At 37.7% G+C, this 23,530-nt stretch overlaps 1 protein-coding gene across 1 annotated transcript; it reads right to left on the minus strand.

Moving 5' to 3' along the window:
* Positions 1-1,872: 1,872 nt before the first annotated feature.
* Positions 1,873-22,459, minus strand: LOC140154798 (stromelysin-1-like). Its single transcript, XM_072177377.1, has 8 exons — positions 22,100-22,459; positions 13,746-14,053; positions 12,868-13,154; positions 11,648-11,806; positions 10,832-11,238; positions 9,803-9,950; positions 3,534-3,791; positions 1,873-2,574 (listed from the first exon to the last, which is right to left on the minus strand). Exons 1-8 carry the CDS (start codon positions 22,349-22,351, stop codon positions 2,447-2,449), a joined length of 1,947 nt encoding a protein of 648 aa, XP_072033478.1. The 5' UTR covers positions 22,352-22,459; the 3' UTR covers positions 1,873-2,446.
* Positions 22,460-23,530: the final 1,071 nt, after the last annotated feature.

Consider the following 23,530-nt stretch of genomic DNA (forward strand, 5'->3'; position numbering starts at 1 on the left):
TATTGGTTTTAGGGAAAGGTCAGTGTCTGTATACCATCAATACCATGCATACCATGCATGCAGATCCTAACATCCAGTTTATTTCAAATAAAATATGACCGAAGTTCCATGGCAAATAATAATTTTGCACGCTTGGTTACGCTTTCAACCTCTACGATTTATGATACAGACTATTTTCAATTATCAAAATATCTTTATTAGGTTTGCAGGAAATGACAGGAAAATACATTAAAACAATAAAATATAGATGATCAAAAATCATCCCGTTTCTAACAAAATCCTAAAACACTCTCCTAAATAATTAATATATATTCCAAAATGGGCGGATTTTTTTGGAATCTTTACAAAACTACATTTCTTTCTTATAGTATCCACGTGCGGTATCCCTGCAGAGCAACATCAGGTTCTTAACACACACGTGTCATACTTTCAAGGAATTATCTATAGAAACATTGGATATGGTTTCAATTCTGGAGTGAAAATTAATCAACCGTAGTCGGCAAGGCACATCACATCAAAGGCTACTTTCAAGTAGATGTGTAACTACTTGAGAATAAAGGACTATGAATAGGTGCGACAGGATAACCTACGGGATTATCTCAAGGATATAATTCCGTTCTTCCTCCTTCTTTTTCAACTTTCCTGGTTATAGGTATATGGGCATTGCCTAGTTAACATCACTGTGTGAAAAATAACCGGCCAATATTATAACTATTCTCCAAACTTCTAGCAAATATATTTCTCTAACATGACCTACAATTACAGCTAGGTTAGATGTTCAGAAGGGGTCGCACTTTCGTAGAATATGAGTGAGGGCAAAGCATAGCTAGCTCATAGCTAGCCAACTCCCCCGTGTTAATTGAATGGAGATTTGACCGAAAATATTGAGCTATATTGGTAACGGACCGCTCCGTTCTGAAGGAAAAAAAAAAAAAAAACGGTACAAGCTACATTTAAACTATTCTAAATAGGTTCTAGAAAATATAGTTTTGTAACATGTCCTAAATTTAGCTAATTTAGATGTTTGGAGAGGGCGCACTTTTGTGTTTTAGGAAGGATATGTAAACGACAGATAACACCAAAAATATGAAGAAATTATTTCCAAACCGTGTTAAGTCAACAATCATTATGTTGCTCATTTTGAAGAATGCTGGTTAACAAAAAGCAGGTCATTGTCTCATTTCGTGAACAAAGGTACACATACCATTGTTTCCTTTCGTTTCCTTTATAATCGGTTACCCAACTGAAGCTATAATACCAGCTTTATTGCGATGTCGCACATGTAAAACAGACACTTGTGCACAACCAGAGAAGATCTGATTTAATCAGTTGAGCTGCTTCAATGAGTGTTATCTTGGTTTAATAGCTTTTAATGGGGTTTAAGTCCTGCAAAGGTCGAGATGAATTCTACTGTAGACATGACTGCATCATGAGATTAATACAATTTTGAATATATCGCCCTGCACTACAACGTTCACGCGGTTCCTCTGCATTGAACCATAGATAATAAAGAACATGGATCGTAATTCTATAGATGAGTTGACCTCAATATTAAGTTTATCAACAAAGGCAAGGGACTGGTATATATCAAAAGTCCCCAGAAATCCCGTCGTGGTAGAGTGCCTAATCTTGATGCGTCTAATGCACTCCCTTCGGGGCTCGTGCATGCATTAGACGCATCAACAATTCAGCGCGCGTGCATTATTTTGTCTAATTTCTCTCTCAACATGCTCAACAAGTAATACGCGTTCATTAACCTCTAAGTGTGCAATATTTTGTTTGTCTTTTAACATGTCTTTAGTGCCAAAGAGAACAGTATTTACCATGATAAAATCATTGACATGCACATGTATTTAATTATACAGCAGAATGTGAAATATTTATTTATCTTTTAATCTGTTTTAAGTGGGAAAAGAGAATCATTATACCTGTATCATGATAAAACAGTAAAAACAGTAAAAACATTCTTTTGATTTTACGAAGGAACTCTTGATAAACTTGATTCTATCATTGATTTACATGTATAGCCCTCTACTCTCGTAAAAGTGGCACAAAATGTGATTTTACCCTCCATTGTTAACTAAGCAAATTGAACAGAACAAACGGTATTTGAGAGCTAATACTACGCCCTTGACGTTCATGTAAGCATCATGTCACAACGGTATTGTCTAATTGCCAAAGAGGGCGCTTTTCACTTACACCATTTTTTATTTAGACAGGCTATATATATAGTACAGGTGGTGTTCGTACAGGTGGTGTGTTATACTTTGCCTGGAGTTATATTATAGTAAAACTATTAAATCACAGCGGAACAAAATCGCCATGCCATGCTGTTGAACAACTAGTACTATCATGGCAATTTCTGACACGAAGATATAAGGATGGTGACGTTGTGCAGCAGTTTAGTTCATTGAATGAGACGCGTTTTATGATGTTAGAATCTTCATCACAGCTTCGGACAATCGTCATTGATGAATTCCAGAGAAAAAGATTTTGGGTTGTTTCGTGGGTCCACATAATAACAATAATCGTCATATGCATAGAGCTGATTCCCCTGAAGAAAGTTGGTGTAACCTGGAGCAAACAAACAAACAAGCATGAAGTCAGAAATAGGCTAAACTATTATAGTATACACCTTTTGTTTCTTGGTTAACTTCCCAGCAAACACAAAACGTTTTACAGAAAAAAGGATAACACATTTTAATAACATTCAAAAAACATTTTGTGAAAACATTAAGAAAACGTTTTGGGGGATTTTCTAAAACGTAAAAACGCTACAACGTTCACGCGGTACCTATGCATTGAACCACAGATGTCAAAGAACAGGGATAATGACCTGGATCGTAATTGTATAGAATGATTAGTATCTCTGAAAAGAGCGGTATTTTATTCAATCAATGATTGCAGACGTACATACGTGATGAGTGCAACCTGCTACTAGTACAGGGCGATATATTCAAATATTCAAAAATTGTATTCGTCTATTGCTATGGTAATTAATCCTGTTACATCATCACTTCTAGGAAGAATACTTTAACATACCTTGGGTTGAGTGAGCCTTTATGCCGACGCTTTTAATGCTCTGCTTGCTAGCCATAGGCTTTAACATAAAGTCAACTCATTGAGGGTTTTTTTTCAAAATATCAAGAGCTATCTCAAGAACTACTGTACTGAACCAATACTAGGCTTGTTTGTACTCATTTTAATGCATTTCTCATGGTGATTCCAAATATCATGAATATGGTTATGCATATTTATAATTATGAAATTTTTGAATTTTTAAAAACATTTGAAACTTGTCGTCTGCAGTCGACACCACCTGCGTTACTAAAACCGGTAATAACCACCAATAACCGTTTAGCGTTACCTTAGATAATTTTGACAAATCATGATAACAATACTATTAAAATGGGTATATAGTCTTTTTACGACGGAAGTAGCAATTAGTAATTTTGTCCGACGGCGAACCCGCTAAATAAACTTCCTTGAGAAACTTACGTTGTGTATGCCTTAAGAAAATGGGAAACACTCACCACCCCATCTAAAAGCCGATGTGAGATAATGTGGGACCCCAGTCCATATCTCCTTTATCAGCCAAGGCCAACCATCGTCAACTCGGTGATATCTCTCGTCGAATCTCCATACCAAGTCATCTTTGAAGAAATAGGTTTTGTGCCACTCGCCCCATGTCAGGACAGCGTCAACGTCACTTGGTAAGGAAGGGTCCAGAAGGCTTATTGGATGCGGACCACTCTCCAAAAAAATACCATTGTAAACGTAGTAATTGGATCCTGTGTAAAAAAGATCAAAAGCACCAGAGTCAGCGACCGGGTTACTACTGTAGGGCCATTCGACAGTGACAATCCTAAAAATCCGCATTACTTTTGACCAGAGAACTGATGGGTTACAAATCATTACTCGTTGACTGCCGATAAACGTCCCAATAAATCGGACTTAGTCACCGGTCAGTTCTCATGATAGATTTCCATGGCTAACGATGGTTAACTATGAAAACATGTTAAAGGACATCAAGAAAATTTTCTAAGTTACCGTATTTATTTTGAGCTCTTTCGAGTATCGACGAGTAATGGATATATCTACCAAAAAACGTTGACAACGTAAAGAAATCAGCAAGTTTAAAAAACCCACCTCGGCTCACTTTTTGAAACTTGGTCCCATTTGTAAAAGGTATTGATTTAAATTTCATCATATTTATATAAATTTAAAACATTTCCAGAAGTGTAGTAGGCTTGTAATCTTGTAGGAAACGCTGTATTATGTTGAAATAAAATAAAACACTGATTTGCTGTTGGTATTCAAAATGGGACCAAGTTTCAAAAAGTGAGCCGAGGTGGGTTTTTTAAACTTGCTGATTTCTTTACGTTGTCAACGTTTTTTGGTAGATTTCTTTTCTTTTTATGAATGTAACCAAGCAGCTCCAAGCTTGGAAAGTCATCAGGTTACAAAGTGCTCCATAAAACTTTATCAGTCGTTTATTTTTAAAACTTGCTCGTCACGCGTGACTGAGGCGTACACAATGATCAATATATATTTTAATATACTTTAATTATTCAAGGCAACGTAAATATGTACAGAAAATGTAAATATGAACAACACACACCCAATGTTGACAATGCCACAGAGATACGGATTTACTTCCAAGTTGGAACTGGTAAATGCGCATATATTTAAGCCTATACTACGGAAGCGTCTAAATGCCCCGACTGGGCAAGATAATCGTGTTTGAATGTTTGTGGTTCTTTATAGCCCTGCGGGGCAATCTAGTTGGATATCCAAATTTCGCGGTTTGTGGTTCTTTGTAGCCCTGCGGGCCAACCTAGTTGGATATGCCTATTAAGCGGCGGTTATCTGCGATCTTTCGTGGTTTGTGGTTTTAATTTCCCTTATCAAGCACTGCCATCTATCGGGAGCTAATTCATAGTTTAAGCTTGTTGGATATCCATATTTCGTGGTTTGTGGTTCTTTGTAGCCCTGTGGGGCAATCTAGTTGCAAATACAAATTTCGCGGTTTGTGGCTCTTCATTTCATTTCATTTCATTTTATCGCGGTTTGTGGTCTTAATTTGTTGGATATCCATATTTCGCGGTTTGTGGTTCTTTATAATCTATAGGCCTGTGGGCAATCTAGTTGGATATCCAAATTTCGCGGTTTGTGGTTTTTTGTAGCCCTGCAGGCCAACCTAGTTGGATATGCCTAGTAAGCGGCGGTTATCTGCGATCTTTCGTGGTTTGTGGTTTTAATTTCCCTTATCAAGCCTGCCCTCTATCGGGAGCTAATTTATAGTTTAAGTTTGTTGGATATCCATATTTCGTGGTTTGTGGTTCTTTGTAGCCCTGTGGGGCAATCTAGTTGCATATCCAAATTTCGCGGTTTGTGGCTCTTCATTTCATTTCATTTCATTTTATCGCGGTTTGTGGTCTTAATTTGTTGGATATCCATATTTCGCGGTTTTTGGTTCTTTGTAGCCCTGCGGGGCAATCTAGTTGGATATCCCTATTAAGCGGAGGTTGTCGGCGATCTTTCGCGGTTTGTGATTTTAATTTCCCTTATCAAGCCCTCTATCGGCAGTTAATTTATAGTTTAAGCTTGTTGGATATCCAAATTTCGCGGTTTGTGGTTCTTTATAGCCCTGCGAGGCAATCTAGTTGGATATCCAAATTTAACGGCAGTTGTTGGCGATCTTTCGCGGTTTGCGGTTTGTGGTTCTTTATAATCGATAAGCCTGCGGGCAATCTTGTTGGATGTGCAAATTTCGCGGTTTGTGGTTCTTTGTAGCCCTGCGGGGCAATCTAGTTGGATATCCCTATTAAGCGGCGGTTGTCAGCGATCTTTCGCGGTTTGTGATTTTAATTTCCCTTTTCAGGCCCTGCCCTCTATCGGGAGCTAATTTATAGTTTAAGCCTGTTGGATATCCATATTTCGTGGTGTGTGATTCTTTGTAGCCCTGCTGGCTATCTAGTTGGATATCCAAATGTCGCGGTTTGTGGTTCTTTACAGCCCTGCAGTGAAATCTAGTTGGATATCAATATTCAGCGGCAGTTGTTGGCGATCTTTCGCGGTTTGTGATTTTAATTTGTCACAATTTATAATATTTATTGCAAATATAATTTCAGATTGAACTGTGAACAGAGCCAATGATAAATGTGTTTTAAATGACGAAGATGTCATGATAGTCAGGCATGGTGAAAGCATCTGGATGGTGAAAGTAGGCCTAGGCCTAAATGAGAATAAAAATCAAACATGTTTGTTTGATGAAAAAAATAATATCATAATAGCAATGGATGTTCGAGATTGTGTTATTCTTGATTTATGACAATAAATTGGTTAATAAAACAATAAGAAAAAAAAAGTGGTGGGAAGTTTCGAACTTGAGCAAAAATTCATAAATGGATTAGACGTCCAGGACCTTAACCGCTTCGCCACGGGGACGACCCGATATAACGACGTGTGAAAGTGGAGTATTTATTAATATGAATGTATGCTGTGGTCCGGAAAGAATAAAGAATTGCGATAAACTTGATTTTTTGGCGAATGGGATCCAGAATTTGTATGTAGGGTATCCAGGAATATACTAGGGTATATTTGAAAGTGAATCTCAAAAGGTAGTGCGACAGTGACAGCCATGTATGGCTGTAGCAGTGACGAAAGATTGTGGATATCAGTATGATTAGCTATGATTTTCCACTAATTTTGGCTATGAAATACCGCGTGAAATAGAGCAAGAATGTTTATTTATTATCAAACAATCGGATTGACTGTATGATTGGTGTAACTTTTTGAATTAATGAGTTATTAAAATATTACACTTTGGATAGTAAAAACGATTTAGCATGGTTTTAGATATATTTTGTACCCAGCGAAAAATATCTTAGAACAATAGCGTTTTGTTTCGTGTAAATATAGTCCCGCGGTGCATCTTCTTATTCTTCTTTATCAGTCGTTTTTTTAAAAACTTGCTGGTCATGCTACCGCGTGACTCTAATTCTGTAGATTTAGGTTTTGTCTGTGACTGCTAATGCGAGGCCGTCGTAGGTCGTACGGGGCTCAAACTCGGTGGGTGGGTGTAGCTCTGTCCTGGCAAGAAGAAGTTTATGTTCGTTAAGTCATCCGACCCCAGGACCCCCTCCCAGGGTCATTTGAGGTCAAATGACTAAAAACTGTCATATGGGCATGAAACTAGGTCGTACGAGGCTCAAACTCGGTGGGTGGGTGTAGTTCTGTCCTGGCAAGAAGAAGTTTATGTTCGTTAAGTCATCCGACCCCGGCCCCCCCCTCCCAGGGGTCATTTGAGGTCAAATGACTAAAAAAACTGTCATATGGGCATGAAACTAGATCGTACAGGACTCAAACTCGGTGGGTGGGTGTAGTTCTGTCCTGACAAGAAGATGTTTATGTTCGTTAAGTCGTCCGACCCCGGGGCTCCCTCCCAGGGGTCATTTGAGGTCAAATGACTAAAAACTGTCTTATGGGCATGAAACTAGGTCCTACGGGGCTCAAACTCGGTGGGTGGGTGTAGTTCTGTACTGGCAAGAAGATGTCTATGTTCGTTAAGTCATCCGACCACGGGGCCCCCCCTCCCAGGGGTCATTTGAGGTCAAATGACTAAAAACTGTTATATGGGCATGAAACTAGGTCCTACGGGGCTCAAACTCTGTGGGTGGGTGTAGTTCTGTCCTGGCAAGAAGATGTCTATGTTCGTTAAGTCATCTGACCACGGGGTCCCCTCCCAGGGGTCATTTGAGGTCAAATGACTAAAAAGTGTCGTATGGGCATGAAACTTGGTAGGTACAGTCAACATTTAAAGCAACATTTTTTGAAGGTCATTTTAGGGTCATCCAAGGTCACCACGGGTCATCTGAGGTCAAATTAGTAAAAACTCATATATGGGCATGAAACTTGGTAGGTACAGTCAACATTTAGAGTTATAAGTTTAGGTCATTTTGGGGTCATCCAATGTCACCCTGGGGTCATCTGAGGTCAAATTACTAAAAACTGTCATATGGGCATGAAACTTGGTGGGTACAGTCAACATTTAGAGACAAATTTTTGGAAGGTCATTTTGGGGGTCGAATTAGAGGTCACCAATCTAAGGGTTAAAGTTATGTTTTAGGTTAGGTTAGGATTTTTTAAAAGTACCCAGTACAGTGAACCTTATGGTACAAATGCGCGCGAAAATTTTAGCATAGGCCTATTGAAACTAAACTGGTGAAATATGGGACAAAAGTGGAATAAATTCGCGCAAAGCGCTAAAATGGCATTTTGTGGCTATAAAATGGCCAAATATGAGGTTAATTTCGACACAAACCAATACACAGGCGTCAATATTGGGGGGTGATTATATTGACCATCCCCCCGGCAAAATATTGTGGCATTTATCCCCCCGATCTACCCTATGTAATTTAGAGCCCCCTGTGACTCCATCGGTCTCCCTCTCCCTCTCTCTCCTCCCCCCTTCCTTTTTTCTTCCTCTCCTTGGCGGAAACTCTAATAGGCACAAAGGACCAATATGCGATACGTAATCTATTTCCTCTTCTTTCTATATCTAACCACCTTGGGCCTACATATTAGTACTGATATATCATACGCTGGCGAAATTACGTAATTAATCGGATTAATTAACATACTGAGCAATAGGTGAAAACAATTTTGACAAAAGGAGTTGTCCTTGTCAATTTGTAGACATGTACTTTTGATTATTTATATAGCTTCTTCTCCAATCACTGTGTAAAACATCCATCCAAAAATCTGATTGCTATTATTATATGGATGAATGGACATATCACAAAAGGATTGCTTATCTCAATACGGCATGTACTTAAGCATTTTTTTTTTAACTGACCGGCGTTATTGGGCGTTTTATCGGAGGTCACCGAGTAATGCCGAAGATCAAAATCGATTTTATGTATTGTGTATGTATCATAGGACGCTCGTATTAATTGTCTCTATGCGCTTGAGAATTCAACAATATAAATAATGGTAGCTCTATTATAATACACATTAATGTTTTAAGCAGATAAAATTCCAAAATATAATACGTTTTCTGCCTTTGCTTGTCACGTGGTAGGCCTATGTTGAAGTTGCGATTATATTTTTAAATAAGTTTCAGATGAATAACAACAAGACAAGTAGCCGAGTGGTCTAAGGCGCTAGGCTCATAGAGTACTAAGCGTTGCGCCGTGAGTTCGAACCCCGCCTCTGCCAAACTTTATTAAAAGAAGTAAATTAAAATTTGACTTTTTTTAATTTCATATTTGGGAAATGTGACTGGGAGAATTTATGTATGGTGTGGAGTGGTGTGATAGGGCATGTACTTTAACTGGCCGGCGCGGTCCGGTGACTAAGTCTTTATTGGGCGTTTTATCGGCAGTCAACGAGTAATGGAACAATTACATTGGCCACACCGCGATAGTTTTGGGAGGGGGGAGCAGGGATGGGATGTAGAAAGAGATTTCTTCCTCGGACTTTTTTTGTAATCTATACGCTCCATTCCAGTAAAAAAATTTACTTAGATATTGGCTTTATTTTTTTAATTATTTACCAATACAGATAAGGGCAAAAATGACTTCGTATCATTGTTGGTTTTATAAAGGGCCTTTTAGTCCAAAAAGCCCTATTTGGTCAATAATATCAGAAATAAATCCAATAGATCTTTACACTAAATCTGTGTTTGTATTTATATATTTTGACTAATTTCCATTCCAAATATGAATGCTTTATATTATAAGTTGCAATACTTTTCATTTCTGAGAGTACACATTCATCTTTTAAATAGAGAACGTACCTTTAAAAACGAAAAGTTTAGATGATAAGTACTGCTCATATGCGGCATCGATATTATTTGGAAACGATTCGAAGAAATACGTCGCGTCGTCTCCATTCAAGGGAGAAATAAGACCCGAGTCCCTGGTGATACGCCAGTAACGATTATCCTGCAGGCAAAGAAACAAATAATTATAATAATACAAAAGAAAAATGTTCAAAAGAAAATTAATTTTCAGACAATAGCAGTTGATTGTGCCGGAAGGAATAACATACCAAAATTACAATTAGCGGGTTATTATCGGGTATGCCGTCGGACAAGTTTAGAACTGCCAAGCTTTCGTCAGTAGTAGCTCTGACTTCTTCAGGACAAAGTACCAAAGAATGAGACATGTAGACCGCCCTTGCCTACTGAAGGCTCTGAAAAGAGCCGTTCACTGAAGACTGCCCTTTGTTTACAGAAAACAAGCAGACCTCGCCTATCTGCTAATTTTAGTTTCTTAATTTCTTTTCAGAGCCATCAGGGCAAAGGGCGCGCGGCCTACATGTTTCATTCTTAGGTACTTTGTCCTGAAGAAGTCAGAGCTACTCCTGACGAAAGCTTGATAGTTCTAAACTTGTCCGACGGCGAACCTGATAAAAACCCACTAATTGTTATGAATTCCCGTTGTAAAAGCCTATCCCACAATATACCAAAATTAGTTAATTATTGAATTATTACATGAGGTGATATATAGGCTAATTGGGTAGATATGATGCTATTCCATTCAAAATCCACACTACCCCTGTGGACGATTTTGGACATATCTTCCTCAGGGGTTGTGTGGATTTCAAATGGAATGAACACATTAGGCAACTCTTTGATCCAGCTCCTTTTGAATTTCATACACCCTCTGAGTCTGAGAGGAAATAACGAGTTTCGAATACAGTTGATTAAGTTCTGATTCCATTTGAAATTCGGACTCCCATGTGGAAGATATTTTCACAATCTTCCACAGGGGGAGTGTGGAGTTTAAATGGATTAGCCATTGCACAGTAACATCTTCCTCACCTTAAATGCAAATATTTCTCCACGATATGAAGCTACTGCATCGAAGGTAAACTTACAATTTGAATTTGTGGTCTCAGTACCAATATTGGTATAATTACCATCCGTAAAATATGTATGGTAAGGTGGACATCGTTCATAGAACTCTGATGAAGGGTAATCCGCGACTGAAGATGCTGACAAAGATGACGAGTGAAACGGATAAGAACTGGACGGATCACCCGAGCCTTCTGGGGAAGATTCTGCCTCAGTTGCTTCTGAAGATGATGATGTGATTGTTGTTATTTTGTCTTCTGTGAGGGACGACGTTTCCATAGGTGGGGGTGATGTAGTGACATGAGCTGTGGTGCTCGATTGCGTAACGGTTGATGTGACATCAGGAGTAGGTCTATCCGTGGCTGATGCTATACCTGCAATAATGTATTGTATTTATCAAATGGTAATAATTATAGTTTTTGTCAATAATTGACAACGATTGTCTCGAAACAAACTTTAAAACAAGGTCTTGTCGATTCAAAAACGACTGGTTTATCAAATTCTGATTATGGATGTAATAATTAAACTGTCATTGATTTCTCCAAGGCTCTTTATTTTTACCCTCTGGACACTATTGGTAATCTAACAGCATTTCTGATTGGTTGATAACTTGAAATGCTCATTTCAATTGCCAATTATGTCTGGGCTTTAAACTATTTATGGTCAAACTTGCATTTGCAGATGATCTTAATTTTCAAAATTGGACACAATATTCATTTTGGCCAATCGGCAGGTAGTTCTCATGGGGTTAAATGTTCACACAATGTAAAACGAAAAACGTACCATACAGGTCCTGAATACCAGCGATGTCATCCGGATGAAGGGTGAATTCGGGATCATATGGATTGATGAAGGGCGCCATCAGGGCCATTGAGTTGAGGGAATGATGTAGTCCAATTGCATGGCCAATCTCGTGTGCAGCCACATAGAAAAGATTAGTCCCTGTGTGGAAATAAGATCAAACGAGAGACTACCGTAAAACCCCGTCTACAAGCATATATAGTGTTTTTTATGAAAGCTAAATTAATTCGAAGTAAGCGTAAATATACCAATACAATAGATTGGTCTTAAAATAATACTTGTTTGTATATGCTTGGATCCGTAATTTATTTGCTCAAACTCCATAATGACACCTGGATTAATGTAGTTTTCATCAGAGGCACTCTATATGCTTGTAGACGGGGTTTTACGGTATTGCATTTAGATGAAAAAACAATAATACTTTTTGTTTTTAACATTTCACTTCTGACGGGTCTCAACACACAACTTCCAGTTTAAGTTGTTCACACTTAAAACTACGGGGTCAAAATTCGGCATACTAAGGGTCATTTTAAAATGACTATTTTTGTCATTTTTAATATTTGCATACAAACAGGAAATGACCCTCAATGTGGTTGATTTCGTAACAACGAATAGCAGACAAATAAACGTGGCCCCGTAAAATGGTCAACATTTTGACCACGTTGTTTCAAGAGTGTTATCATGGATATTGCTGTTATTGCTGTTTTTGTTTTTGTTTGTTTTTCGTAACTTGGTATTCTCGAATGAGAAACATAGTTTTTCTAAAAGTCAAGTTTAATAAACATACTTTTTGGCTGATAAGGCAGGTTTCTCACTGATGAATCAAATTTTGTTGTTGTTGTTGTTGTTGTTGTTGTTGTTGTTTTTAATCCAGAACCCCTATTTTCCATCGAAATACAAGGTTTGTCTTCTTTTTTGTGCAAGTAACATGCCTGAAAGGAACTGATACTCAGGCCCATAGTCATGATTTTCTGTAGGGGTGCTGATTTTGAAAAGGTGGATTTTTTTCCAAAGGGGAGGGGCAATTTTGTGAAAATGGAGTTTCTTCCCCAAATTTGGCCCTTTTTGACCAAAAAAGCTTTAAAAAATCCAATTTTATAGCTCGCAACGCTCGCAAAATCTTAAATTTTCGAACTTTTTGTTTACTTTTGATCGTCGCACCTCCCTGGCTACGGGCTTGCTGACACCTTCGTGACACATACCTTGGTATGATTGGTAAGTGAAGTATTCGTCATCGTCAAAGTGCACGTCACCTTCGAGATCCCCTTGGCCACTTTGGGATAAAAACGCATGCGCTAATGTGCCTCCTCTACCATCAAATGGATAATAATCTCCGTGATCATAACGCCCAAAATTGAGGTAAATATCGGCATATCCGGCAACACGTTCGGTAAAAGTTAATGGTCTGACGTCACTCCAAACTTTGAAAGCTTGTTGAATTGATGCGTAGGCGTCATCACGGTCTAACATGTATGGAAAGTTCAATATCCTGAAAGCAAAGTAAAGGAATAACATTGTCAGTGATGATTGTGAGGACCGGTAACCAGAACTAACCACATGCCTACTTAAGTTTTTAGGCCTATACGTCACAAGGTTTGCTGAATAATAAGTTTTATTACCTACATAATAACACATTTACCATGATCCTGCAAAATATATACAAATATGGTCACCTTTATGGGCATTTAATTGCATTGTTGGCATTTTCAGTATGCGGATAAAACTGTCTATTGCACTGGTTCATTTTGACATATGTCCTGATTGTCGACAATCATGGACCAATTGTCGACACAAAACTAGTCATTAATACCGATAGATAAGATTAACATCGCCATTATTTACCATGAAATAACAGTCTATTTTGCATTCGCAAGTGGTATATCTTTCCATTACAATCCCAATATTCTGATGGTGTGTATACGCTCGTATGAGGTACCATATATGGTAGTATTTTGATGTAAATAAACGACGCATAAAGTGGTCTCCTAACTTAATATTTTGACTTTATTGATGTGTTGCGTTGTCGACAACTTGTCGGATCTTGAGATTTGATGATTGTCGACAAGTCATTATAACTTACCTGTAGGTGATATTATTCCGGGACCATTTCTGACCAAAATGTACAAACTTTTGCGGTGACATCTGCAAGATTTCGTCACTTATATCGAGATCATTTGGAACAATCATTGCATCTACGGGATCGTGAACACCACATCTGGGCGTGTCTATCATCTCCATGGTTACTGAATCAAGTTCTCCCGTCGTGGGGACTCCCATCATCATTTGCATCTTTCTAAGGTTCTCTTTTATGTTTTCTGGTGTCATTTCTGGCATCTTTGATGCTGGATTATTTGGAACTGGCATATAACCGTATTTATACATATATTTCTACAACAGAAAGAAACGTAGACGAATTAAAAAAATATCAATATAAATAACCACTTTTAGGGAACAAACCAAGAGATCAATGACGTATTATAAATGAAGTTAGTTTCGTTTCTCGGTCGACCCCCTCCCTCCCTCCCTGCCAGAAATGTAATCTTGAAATATCATGGGGTCGTGCCTATACTAAACGGGATATATTGAACTGGACATACGTATCAGGGGACATAGGAGTACCCCTCATAATACAGTAAGCCAAAAAATTAAGGTACCAGTTACGTTCACCAGTGTATATCCTAACCAAAGACAGATATGTCATAATTGGAACCAGCAGCCAATAGCTGCATCTGTTAGCTCGAGTTTAAGACCTCATTCGTTGAAATTGTTCAAGAAATAAAATGTATTTTCTTACGGAGCTATCAGCTCAGTGTTGAACAAAAGTTGTTCAGCGATTGTATAATAATATCGTATTGATCGATTGGTTATTCAGGCGTTTCATTGAAGGATGAAAGTGATCACTTTTGATTCACTTTACGCTTGGCGGTAGCCCTGGACAGACCTGTTGTGCTTTTATCTAGATTTGCATCTAGATTTCGCGGATTTCTTAGTTCTAAAAATAGTTCATGCCCGTTGTATTCTATATAGCATGTGCCCACTTCATAATCTAATTCACTATGGTAGCAGTTTCCACGCTTTTGGATGAGTTTATATCAACAGAATTCTTCTAGCTGGCTGGAAATTACAGCATATTGGCATTGCTCAAGAGAAGAGTAACGCAAGTGGCGCTGACAGACAGACACGTGTTTTTGAAGCGGTTTCGCATGTAAATGGTGGGATGACCATTAATTGTGGTAAGCTCACCAATGATACGTCTATGCAATGGCGACGGTAAGCAGCGAGGCAAGTTCTATCCTTTCTCCGGTTTTTCTTTCTCCATGTTGAACAGTTTTTTTGTACGAGGAACTAGCCAGGTTAGTAAATTTTATGCATGCATAGCTTATAATAATTCCGTCGCTGATCAGAATTTTGATTAATAATTCAAAGACGTGGATGTCATTTATACACCGATAACCGAATGGAGAGTTCATTACAGGAGCGTATTAGTAGCTGCCTGAAGTCAAACTTAATGGCAATATTGCACCGATATCTGTATATGTCGGGTGAAATGAAGGAGCGTATCAATAGCTGCCTGAAGCCAAAATATGGCATCATTGTTGTCAGCATTCCGTGTTATACATTATTAATATGATTACAGGATATTCATTTCAAAGTAGAAGTCAAAATATACATTAGCGTTTTTTGCAGTTTTTTGTAGATTTTAGATTTGTTATCACTGATAATAACATTAATAATAATTTGGAAATAGCGTAATTGCAACCATCAGATTTTATCACAGAATACCTCACCCTGGAGCAGTCGGAAGTCCCGGGGTTTTCGTTGTTACGAGGTAGAAATATTTGGTTTGTGCAGTTTGAGCGCAGTTATAATCAACCCCTGATAATAAAATGGTGGTTGAGATGAGTTGTTGATATTCAGATTTTGCCTAAAGATTTGGACTCCAATTTCGTGGTGTCAGAGTTTGAGTAAAACATGTTTAAGAGCAATAATTCCGCAATTACATGCAGATGCAGTTTTTAAGAAGATACATCTAAGCAAACTGATTTTGGTTAGCAGAAGGATTGGTAAAACAGGTTTAAAAGAGGAATTGTGCCAACATTCAGAGGTCATTAATTTTGATATTCTTTGTTTCATATTGAGGAACTCAATCATGAGTTTCCGATTGGATAGGGAATAATGTCATCTGGCTATGATTGCCTTTATATTCCAAAATGTTTTGTTTTATTTCTAATGTTTCAGAGATCGAGCTAAAGAGCAAGATTTTAGCTTTCGATAAGTATTCAGATGTCGGTTCAAAATGTATAAAGAAAAAATAAGCGCAAGTGCGTGAAATGCCAAATCTTTTAAGATCGTTTACTTGATTCAATTCATTTTCATTTTTTGGTCAATGTATTAGTATTGATTACAAGCAGGGTTGTCGTCTAGTCTTGCCAGCAAGACTTCAGGCTTTATCATAAACATAATGACATCTACGGACCCGATCAGATAATGTCATAAAGATAAATAAAGATAACTGAGTTACAGTTACTGGAAATAGGTTGTGGTCATTTTTAGAATAAGCTTCCAAAATATGCAATTTGTTTTGTCTGGTTATCAGAATTCTGTCACATTGGCATAAAGTCTCAATATTAACAGTTATTGAGAGTTTTAATGAGAATCTTTAAGCTCAATAAGTTATGTATCATTCTTTTTATATTGATTCGATAAAATTGATAGCATTGCGAATATAATATCAGGCTTCTTTATGTTAACGGTTTTTGTTTGGGATCTCATATCTGCATAAATGACCGTACGTTTATCTAAGTTATCATCATTGGTTAAGTTCCGGAGAATTTAAGGATTGCTCCTCGAGTTTGGTGGAGCCCCGGATAGATTACTTCTCCACTGGGAAGAGTTCAAAATGTTGAGATTGTTAAGATTATGTTTCTTTGTTTTTCTACATTCCCCGCGAAGAGATTGCATATGGATATAAACGAGATGTAGGATTTAGGTAATTGGCCTAATATCTGTGCTTTGGGCTAAGTGCGGTCCCGTTCATTAATGTCATACATAAGTTAAGGGCAATCTTGGTTAAGGGAGAAATGGTAGTTTTTTCTTTCAAGCGAAGTTACGCGGTGGCCCGTTTCCGTTTAGTATAGCACATAATATAGTAGTTCGGATTAAGACAGAACGGACAGTGAGGCTGTTTTCACTGGATATAATATCACGAATGTGTTTCTAAGAGGAAACACGAGCGCAAAATCAGAATTATTGAAAAGGTGTTCATGTATGCCTTTCCAGGTATATTCGGTAATGGTTCTCTTTTTGAGACTGCCTATATTAATATAATATGAATGAAACATTGGGTTTTCTGAAGTTAGTTGAGTTCCAGAAAGGAGTTGGCGTAAAATAATGATTTTTTTAGGAAAATTCGGTAATTAGTTATTATGGAACGAGAAGCGTTGATAATGGTAACCAAGTTGAGGTCTTAAGAGGAGCCAGAGAAATGGGTCGGGCATACTTGATAATATGCAAGGGTAATGTTAATTGTCAACGAAACAGGGAGATTAGCGGACAGTGTAATTATGTCCACTGAATTTTAATTTTAATTTAAATGCTATGAAGCTAAAACACAGGGTAAAACATGATTCAAAAGCGGATTTAAAAGTTCATTGGCAGAATATTGGCTGTAAATGCCATGAGTGCGACCCAAAAGGAACCAGAGCAGAGGGTATTATGAGAGCCTGAATGGACAGCGGGATTAATAGTCCATTGGCTGTACACGCCATGATTGTGTTCCTAAGAGGAACCAGAGCGTAATTATGAGTTATGGAAAGTACATTGGACTTACAAAAACTGGCACTGAACGCCACGTAGTATAATATATATATCGCCTAAGAGGAAATAGAGCGTAAATATGAGATTCTGACTGAACACGGTAGTTTCATCCACTGGCTGAGAATGCCCTGAATACGTGTGTTCCTAAGAGGAACCAGAGCGCAATGAGTACTTAAATGGAAAGAGGAATTTCCATTGCTGAGGTATGAATGAATGAGTTCCTAAGAGGAACCAGATAGAGCTTAATCATGAGTAATGATTTTCTGATCAGACAGCATAATTGAGTTCATTGGCTACGAATGGCATGAATGTGTTCATGAGATGAACCAAAGCTTAATCGTGAGTTACTGATTGGTAAGCGCAATTATGTCTATTGGCTACGAAGGTCATGAACGAGTTCCTAAGAGGAACCACGGTGTAACGGTCTTTATAAATTCGTTACAAAATGGAAATAGTTATGGTTCGGGATGTTTTCTAAGAGACGTCTACATAGCATGTATACTTATCGTAATCGATATATAAGGAATAATGAAATTTATACTCCAAGTGAGAGTAGATAGAGCAAAGTAAATGCCAGAAATATTTAAAATTTGCTTATGTTATAGCAAGCGTTTTTAATCAAAGACGTGTTCCAAAGAGGAGCCAGAGCTTAACTCAGGAATTTGATAATTAGTGATCATTCTGTGTTTTTTCTTTAAAAAGAAACAAGTTATAAAAATATCGTTTTGTAAGCGCACAAAGATGCCTAATGTTGAGAAAATAATCATAAATAGGCCTAATATCAGCTGAAGGCCGGTCATATTATATATATATATAGGCCTATACATTATTAGCAAGTCAAGGTGCAATCCAAAATTGATATAGCAGCATGAGGTTTAAGATTGTCGGCCAGAAATCTAACGATTCAGATATCAATATATATATTTAAAGACGTATATACTGGCATTCGGGCATTAATATGCACGCTGTGATTTCAACTATGACTACTCAACAAATCCGCTACTAAGCTGTTCCCCATTTCGGTTTCATATTCTGTTGCAGCTATTCGCAATGACTTCACCTGTGCGAATTTCGAAATTTTTTTATTATTTCTTGAGTAGACTGATCGTGTCTTTCCTTTTTTTGTCGTTACCGTTCCGGCCATCCGAGTCATACTAATAACACTTCGAGAACATAGGTCTAATCATCAGTGTTCTACGCATTAAAATACGGCAATTGGCATTATGATGTTGAAATCTTTAATACTAAGCTTTAATAAGCCATGAGATTCCAAGCAGTGTTTTTGGCTTGGATATTGGTTTGCTAAAGAGCATCCGGCAAAAAATTTCATGGAGATGAATAGCATTCGTATAATGCCTTCGGACGTTTTGCTTTTAGCAGGTTTCTTCAGCGGAATTTAAGCTTTGAAGAGATGCGGTATTCAGATTTTTAATGATGCTCTTCACAATTGCAGAGAGTAGCAAATAAGGTTTTAAGTAGGCAAGGATGTAATTCTTCAGATCAATTAAGCTTTTGCGGGTTCTCATGCATAAATATATTTCTGAGGTAGTAATGTTATATAAAGGAACACACGTGTAGGCCTATTTAGAAAGCTATAGGCTAGTTGCTATATACATTATTGCATGCTGCATGCTGGAATTTTGAAGGATTTTTTCCTATAGTAATAGCTCAAGATCTGGAGGAATATGATTATGCGGCGGCCCAGTCAGGTTGTGAAGTAGCAAAGTGTTTGCGTTCACAATATGCCAAAGATACGGTTGTGTTGAAGATATTCTTCAAGCTCGTATACATGATTAGGCCTACATGGATTAATGTCTTGTATCAGATCATGTAGAAGTTTTCTCTTTAGAATGAGAGCAGTTGCGATTTCACTATTTGCTTTAACATTTAGAGAATTGCTTAAACGGTTTCACGGTTCAACGTAGGGCCTATGCATATTTATAGTTAATTGAGCCCTTTTCTCGATAAGCCCGTTCTTTGGTCTTTACGGGAGGAGCTGCTGCGACAAGGCGTCATATCCCATGTGAATGTTGTTTTTGTGTGTATTTATTATGTTTAGGGAAACAGCGGCAGCGCGTATGAAAATGTTTTATTCGCGTTTAAGCGCAGCGCATTTAACGAATAAATGTATTTTCTTACGGAGCTATCAGCTGTTGAACAAAAGTTGTTCAGCGATTGTATAATAATATCGCATTGATCGATTGGTTATTCAGGCGTTTCATTGAAGGATGAAAGTGATCACTTTTGATTCACTTTACGCTTGGCGGTCGCCCTGGACAGACCTGTAAATTGTCTAGATTTCAAGAGAAAAAGGTTAGATTTTGTTTTTAAGAATGCTTTTTCCTAATTTGGAGTTTGTTGGTAAATTGATCTAATTTTTCTCTTGGTCTGGTAAGTAGGCTTAAGAGTAGGTTTTTTCTTGGAATTAGTACAGCCAGGACATACCGGTAGATTTTCCAGATCCCAACAGAACGAGGTTCGGTTTTGTTTTTTAACATGTTTAAGAACGCGTTTCTCAATGTCGAGTTCGTCGGTTAAGCTAGCCTAATTTTATCTTTGGTCCGGTACCGTACGCAGGCCTAAGGATAGGTTTTTTTTAGCATGTATCACGTAATTCAGCACAACACTAAGTCCAGAGCTGCTGCGACAAGGCGTCATATCCCATGTGAATGTTGTTTTTGTGTGTATTTATTTATATGTTTAGGGAAACAGCGGCAGCGCGTCACAGAAAATGTTTTATTCGCGTTTAAGCGCAGCGTATTTAGCGAATAAGACACGACGATCCAAAAACCCAAGAAGGTGCCAATTTAAAAGTTGCAGTTTGCTCAATTGCATGCCCTATTGATTTGTACAGAAAGCGTTCGCGAACAAGAGAACTAGCGTCGTGCTTCCATTGATTAGAATACAAAAGTGCAACTTTTGTTTTCGTTTCTTCATTATGTTTTAGATTACCGTTTCTTTAATTCTCAACCAATTTCAACAAATAAGATCTTAAATCAGAGCTAAGGAGTACAGGTATTGGCTGCTTGTTTTAATTTGGACATATTTGTCTTTATTGCGGATATACAGGGGTGAACACAACTGGTGCCTTAATTTTTTAGTTTACTGTATTGTGGATGGGAAATAAACTTGCTGCAATTCCGGCATGTCCACAAAAGTGCATGTCCACCTGGGCACCTTGGGAGAACAATGCCAGTGCATTGAAAGGTTAACCCAGGTTAAATAAGAATGAAATAAATAAATAAATAAAAGTAGACCTATATACTGCACTGATTTTCTAAAACATTCTCAAACTTGATGACCTATTATAAGCCTATATTATAACATCCTTTAACAGTAACATAAAGACCTTGATACCTATTTGAAATACAAGTATATAACGGGTGTCTCGAAATCGGGGACCCCATACCCGTTTTACTCACGTTTAAGGGGTCCCCGTTTTCGAGATTACCCTAGTCATGCTAGTGCAATCTTGAAAACGTGGACTCCTAAAACGAAAAAGTACCCTAATCAACCATCTCCTAATAATTAAATACGTTTAAGGGTCCCGATGTTTTGTTTGTTTTGGTCCCAGTTTGAGGGGTCCATGCTTTCAAGACACCCATGTGTATATATTGTGCCTTTTTTAAAAATTTAAAACCTTTGAGTTGACGATAAAATATCTTCATATCAAACTCCTGAACCCGGGACCTGAACAGTTTAAAATGTATCACTGACATGGTATTTACTGACATGGTAAATATCTATACATGTATGTTTGGTATATGCATTCGCTTTGTTATGGCACTATTTTCTTTATATTTTTCAATTAATGATAGGCTACTTAAATACATTGCTCAACGGTCTTTCTCTCATCAATCACGCTCGCCTACGATCTTGTGTAGTCGATAGCCAGCTATAGAAGGAGACAGACCGCAAGCGTACTCAAACCGTAATCTATAGCCTATCTGTTGTGATACTTTGTTGATATGATGATGCAGAATTAAAGATTATTGTGAAGTTATATTTTGTTTCCAGCTTTTTCTCTTCGTGTATTCAGCGAGTCTTTCCCCGTGATATATCGGTCATCTATTATGGTGTGAAATCTATGTTTCACCAGAATAAATAATTGATGGATCTCGGGTGAGTTTCAAGCCATATCAGCTTATGCAAAATAAAAAGGTTTCAAGAATAAAATAATAGCTTACAGATATAAACAAACAAAGACAAATTTATTTATTTCATTATAAACAAGTGAATAAACAAAAACGGAAGGATCCGTTAAATAAAAGGATACTTAAAAGTAGACATTTAAGTCCCATTTCTTGAAGCTTGGATAGTGGTCTTGCTTCCTAAGCCTGCAGGCTAGCCCTACCATTGGGGATACGTGTTCACACAGTCGGATATAAGTGAGTTATTACCGGAAATAAGCGACTTATAACCGGTATTAGTGACTTATTACCGGTATTTAAGTGACTTAAATCCGACTGTGTGAACACGACTTAGGTGATACGATGACCATTTATTGTAACTGGTAGATGGCTTAGGAAGCCTATGGAAGCCTGAACACTAGCCATGCTTCGTGAAACAGGCCCTTTTGTTGATAGAGGTAAGATTGAAAATTAATTTTATACTTACAATAGCTTTGTCCATGTCTTTTGTTTTCGGTCGTCCTCGCATCATGATGTCATTCCCGTACGGTCTCCCAACATGACTATTCCCGTTGTCTGAAGACTGCTTCACTTGGTTAACATCATCATACTCATGTCGATGTTGTCTTTGGTCAGTAGTTGTTGGGGATGGTGTTTTACTTTTAGATGGTCTACTTTCAATTGTAGACAATATTGCACATAACATGAATACGACAAAGACATTATTGCGCGGACCCATAATAATTGCATTAAGATAATGTTATACAAAAAAATAAATTATATATAATATATATAGTTGGACAGACAGGAATACAACATCAGATGGTTATAATCATGATAACTCAACGTTCAGAAGCTTTCTAAACATGTATGTAGAAAGAGTTCCGTATTTATATTATTTTGGATTGGTATTATTTTGCTTCCGCGAATTTAGGCATCATGAAAAATTAGGAAATTATGACGTCACTTGTATTCCGACTCTCAAGGAAAATCAAACTTGTTTGTTCTAATATGACCATGATGACTCGGAAATGACATTACTTTGTTGAACCATAGAAGATATACATCTTCTGAGGTTGAACAAACCCAAAAAGATTTTTTTTTGTATTTTCCATGATGCATTGTGGCAAGCCGGAAATCATCCGCAGTTTTGGTTCCGTCTCTGGGTAATGGGACAGTATACTACAAAACCTAAAGTAATGAAAACTGCATTAAAATGAGTGTAAACAAGCCTAGTATTGGTTCAGTAGTTCTTAAGATAACTCTTGATATTTTGAGAAAATATTTCAAAACTTGGACTTTTATGTGGAAGCCTATGGCTATAGCACGCAGGGCATTAATCATGTTCATCAAGTGTACATGTTTTTCCTACATTTAGGTCTCGTTAGGGCCTTTTAGAATTTTGGTTCTGAGAGTGTAGATATCGAAACATAGACTGTATGTTGGAAAGCATAATTTATTTTGTTTATTATAGCCAGAAGGTCCTATCTGCATTAGCTACCATATACTTTGATCACCTCGTAATCGGCGGGCCTTATAACATCGCGGATTAATATCAAATATTTTATTTTGAGAATTTTCTTGTTACATATCGCCACAAGCATCACAAATTATTAATTCAAGTCTTATACTTTTCTACTTTCTTTAACACACACACAATGTGGACTTTTAACGTGGGTCTCCTTTCGGCGTAGTGGTAAAAGCCTGATAATTCCCGCCTATTACGAGCTGATCAGACTGTAGCCATTTTGACAATTTCTGTATACTGTAATGTACACAATCTGAAATATGACATCTGGCAGCTATTGCAGATAAGGCTTTCTTGCCAGTGGCGGCGCTACAGGGGGGGGGGCGAGGGGGGCATTCCCCCCCCCCCAATATTTTTCTTGCCCCCCCCCCCCACTTTTGAGAAAAACAA

Source organism: Amphiura filiformis, chromosome 6 (genome assembly GCF_039555335.1).
Source record: "Amphiura filiformis chromosome 6, Afil_fr2py, whole genome shotgun sequence".
Classification (NCBI taxonomy): Eukaryota; Metazoa; Echinodermata; class Ophiuroidea; order Amphilepidida; family Amphiuridae; genus Amphiura; species Amphiura filiformis.

Excerpts from the sequence above, each read along its gene's own strand:
- LOC140154798 (XM_072177377.1), bottom strand. The coding sequence starts at position 22,351 with ATGGGTCCGCGCAATAATGTCTTTGTCGTATTCATGTTATGTGCAATA. Across the intron at positions 11,807-12,867 it reads CACTTACCAATCATACCAAG|GGACTAATCTTTTCTATGTG; the intron begins GTATGTGTCACG and ends ATTTCCACACAG. Across the intron at positions 2,575-3,533 it reads ATCGGCTTTTAGATGGGGTG|GTTACACCAACTTTCTTCAG; the intron begins GTGAGTGTTTCC and ends TGTTTGCTCCAG.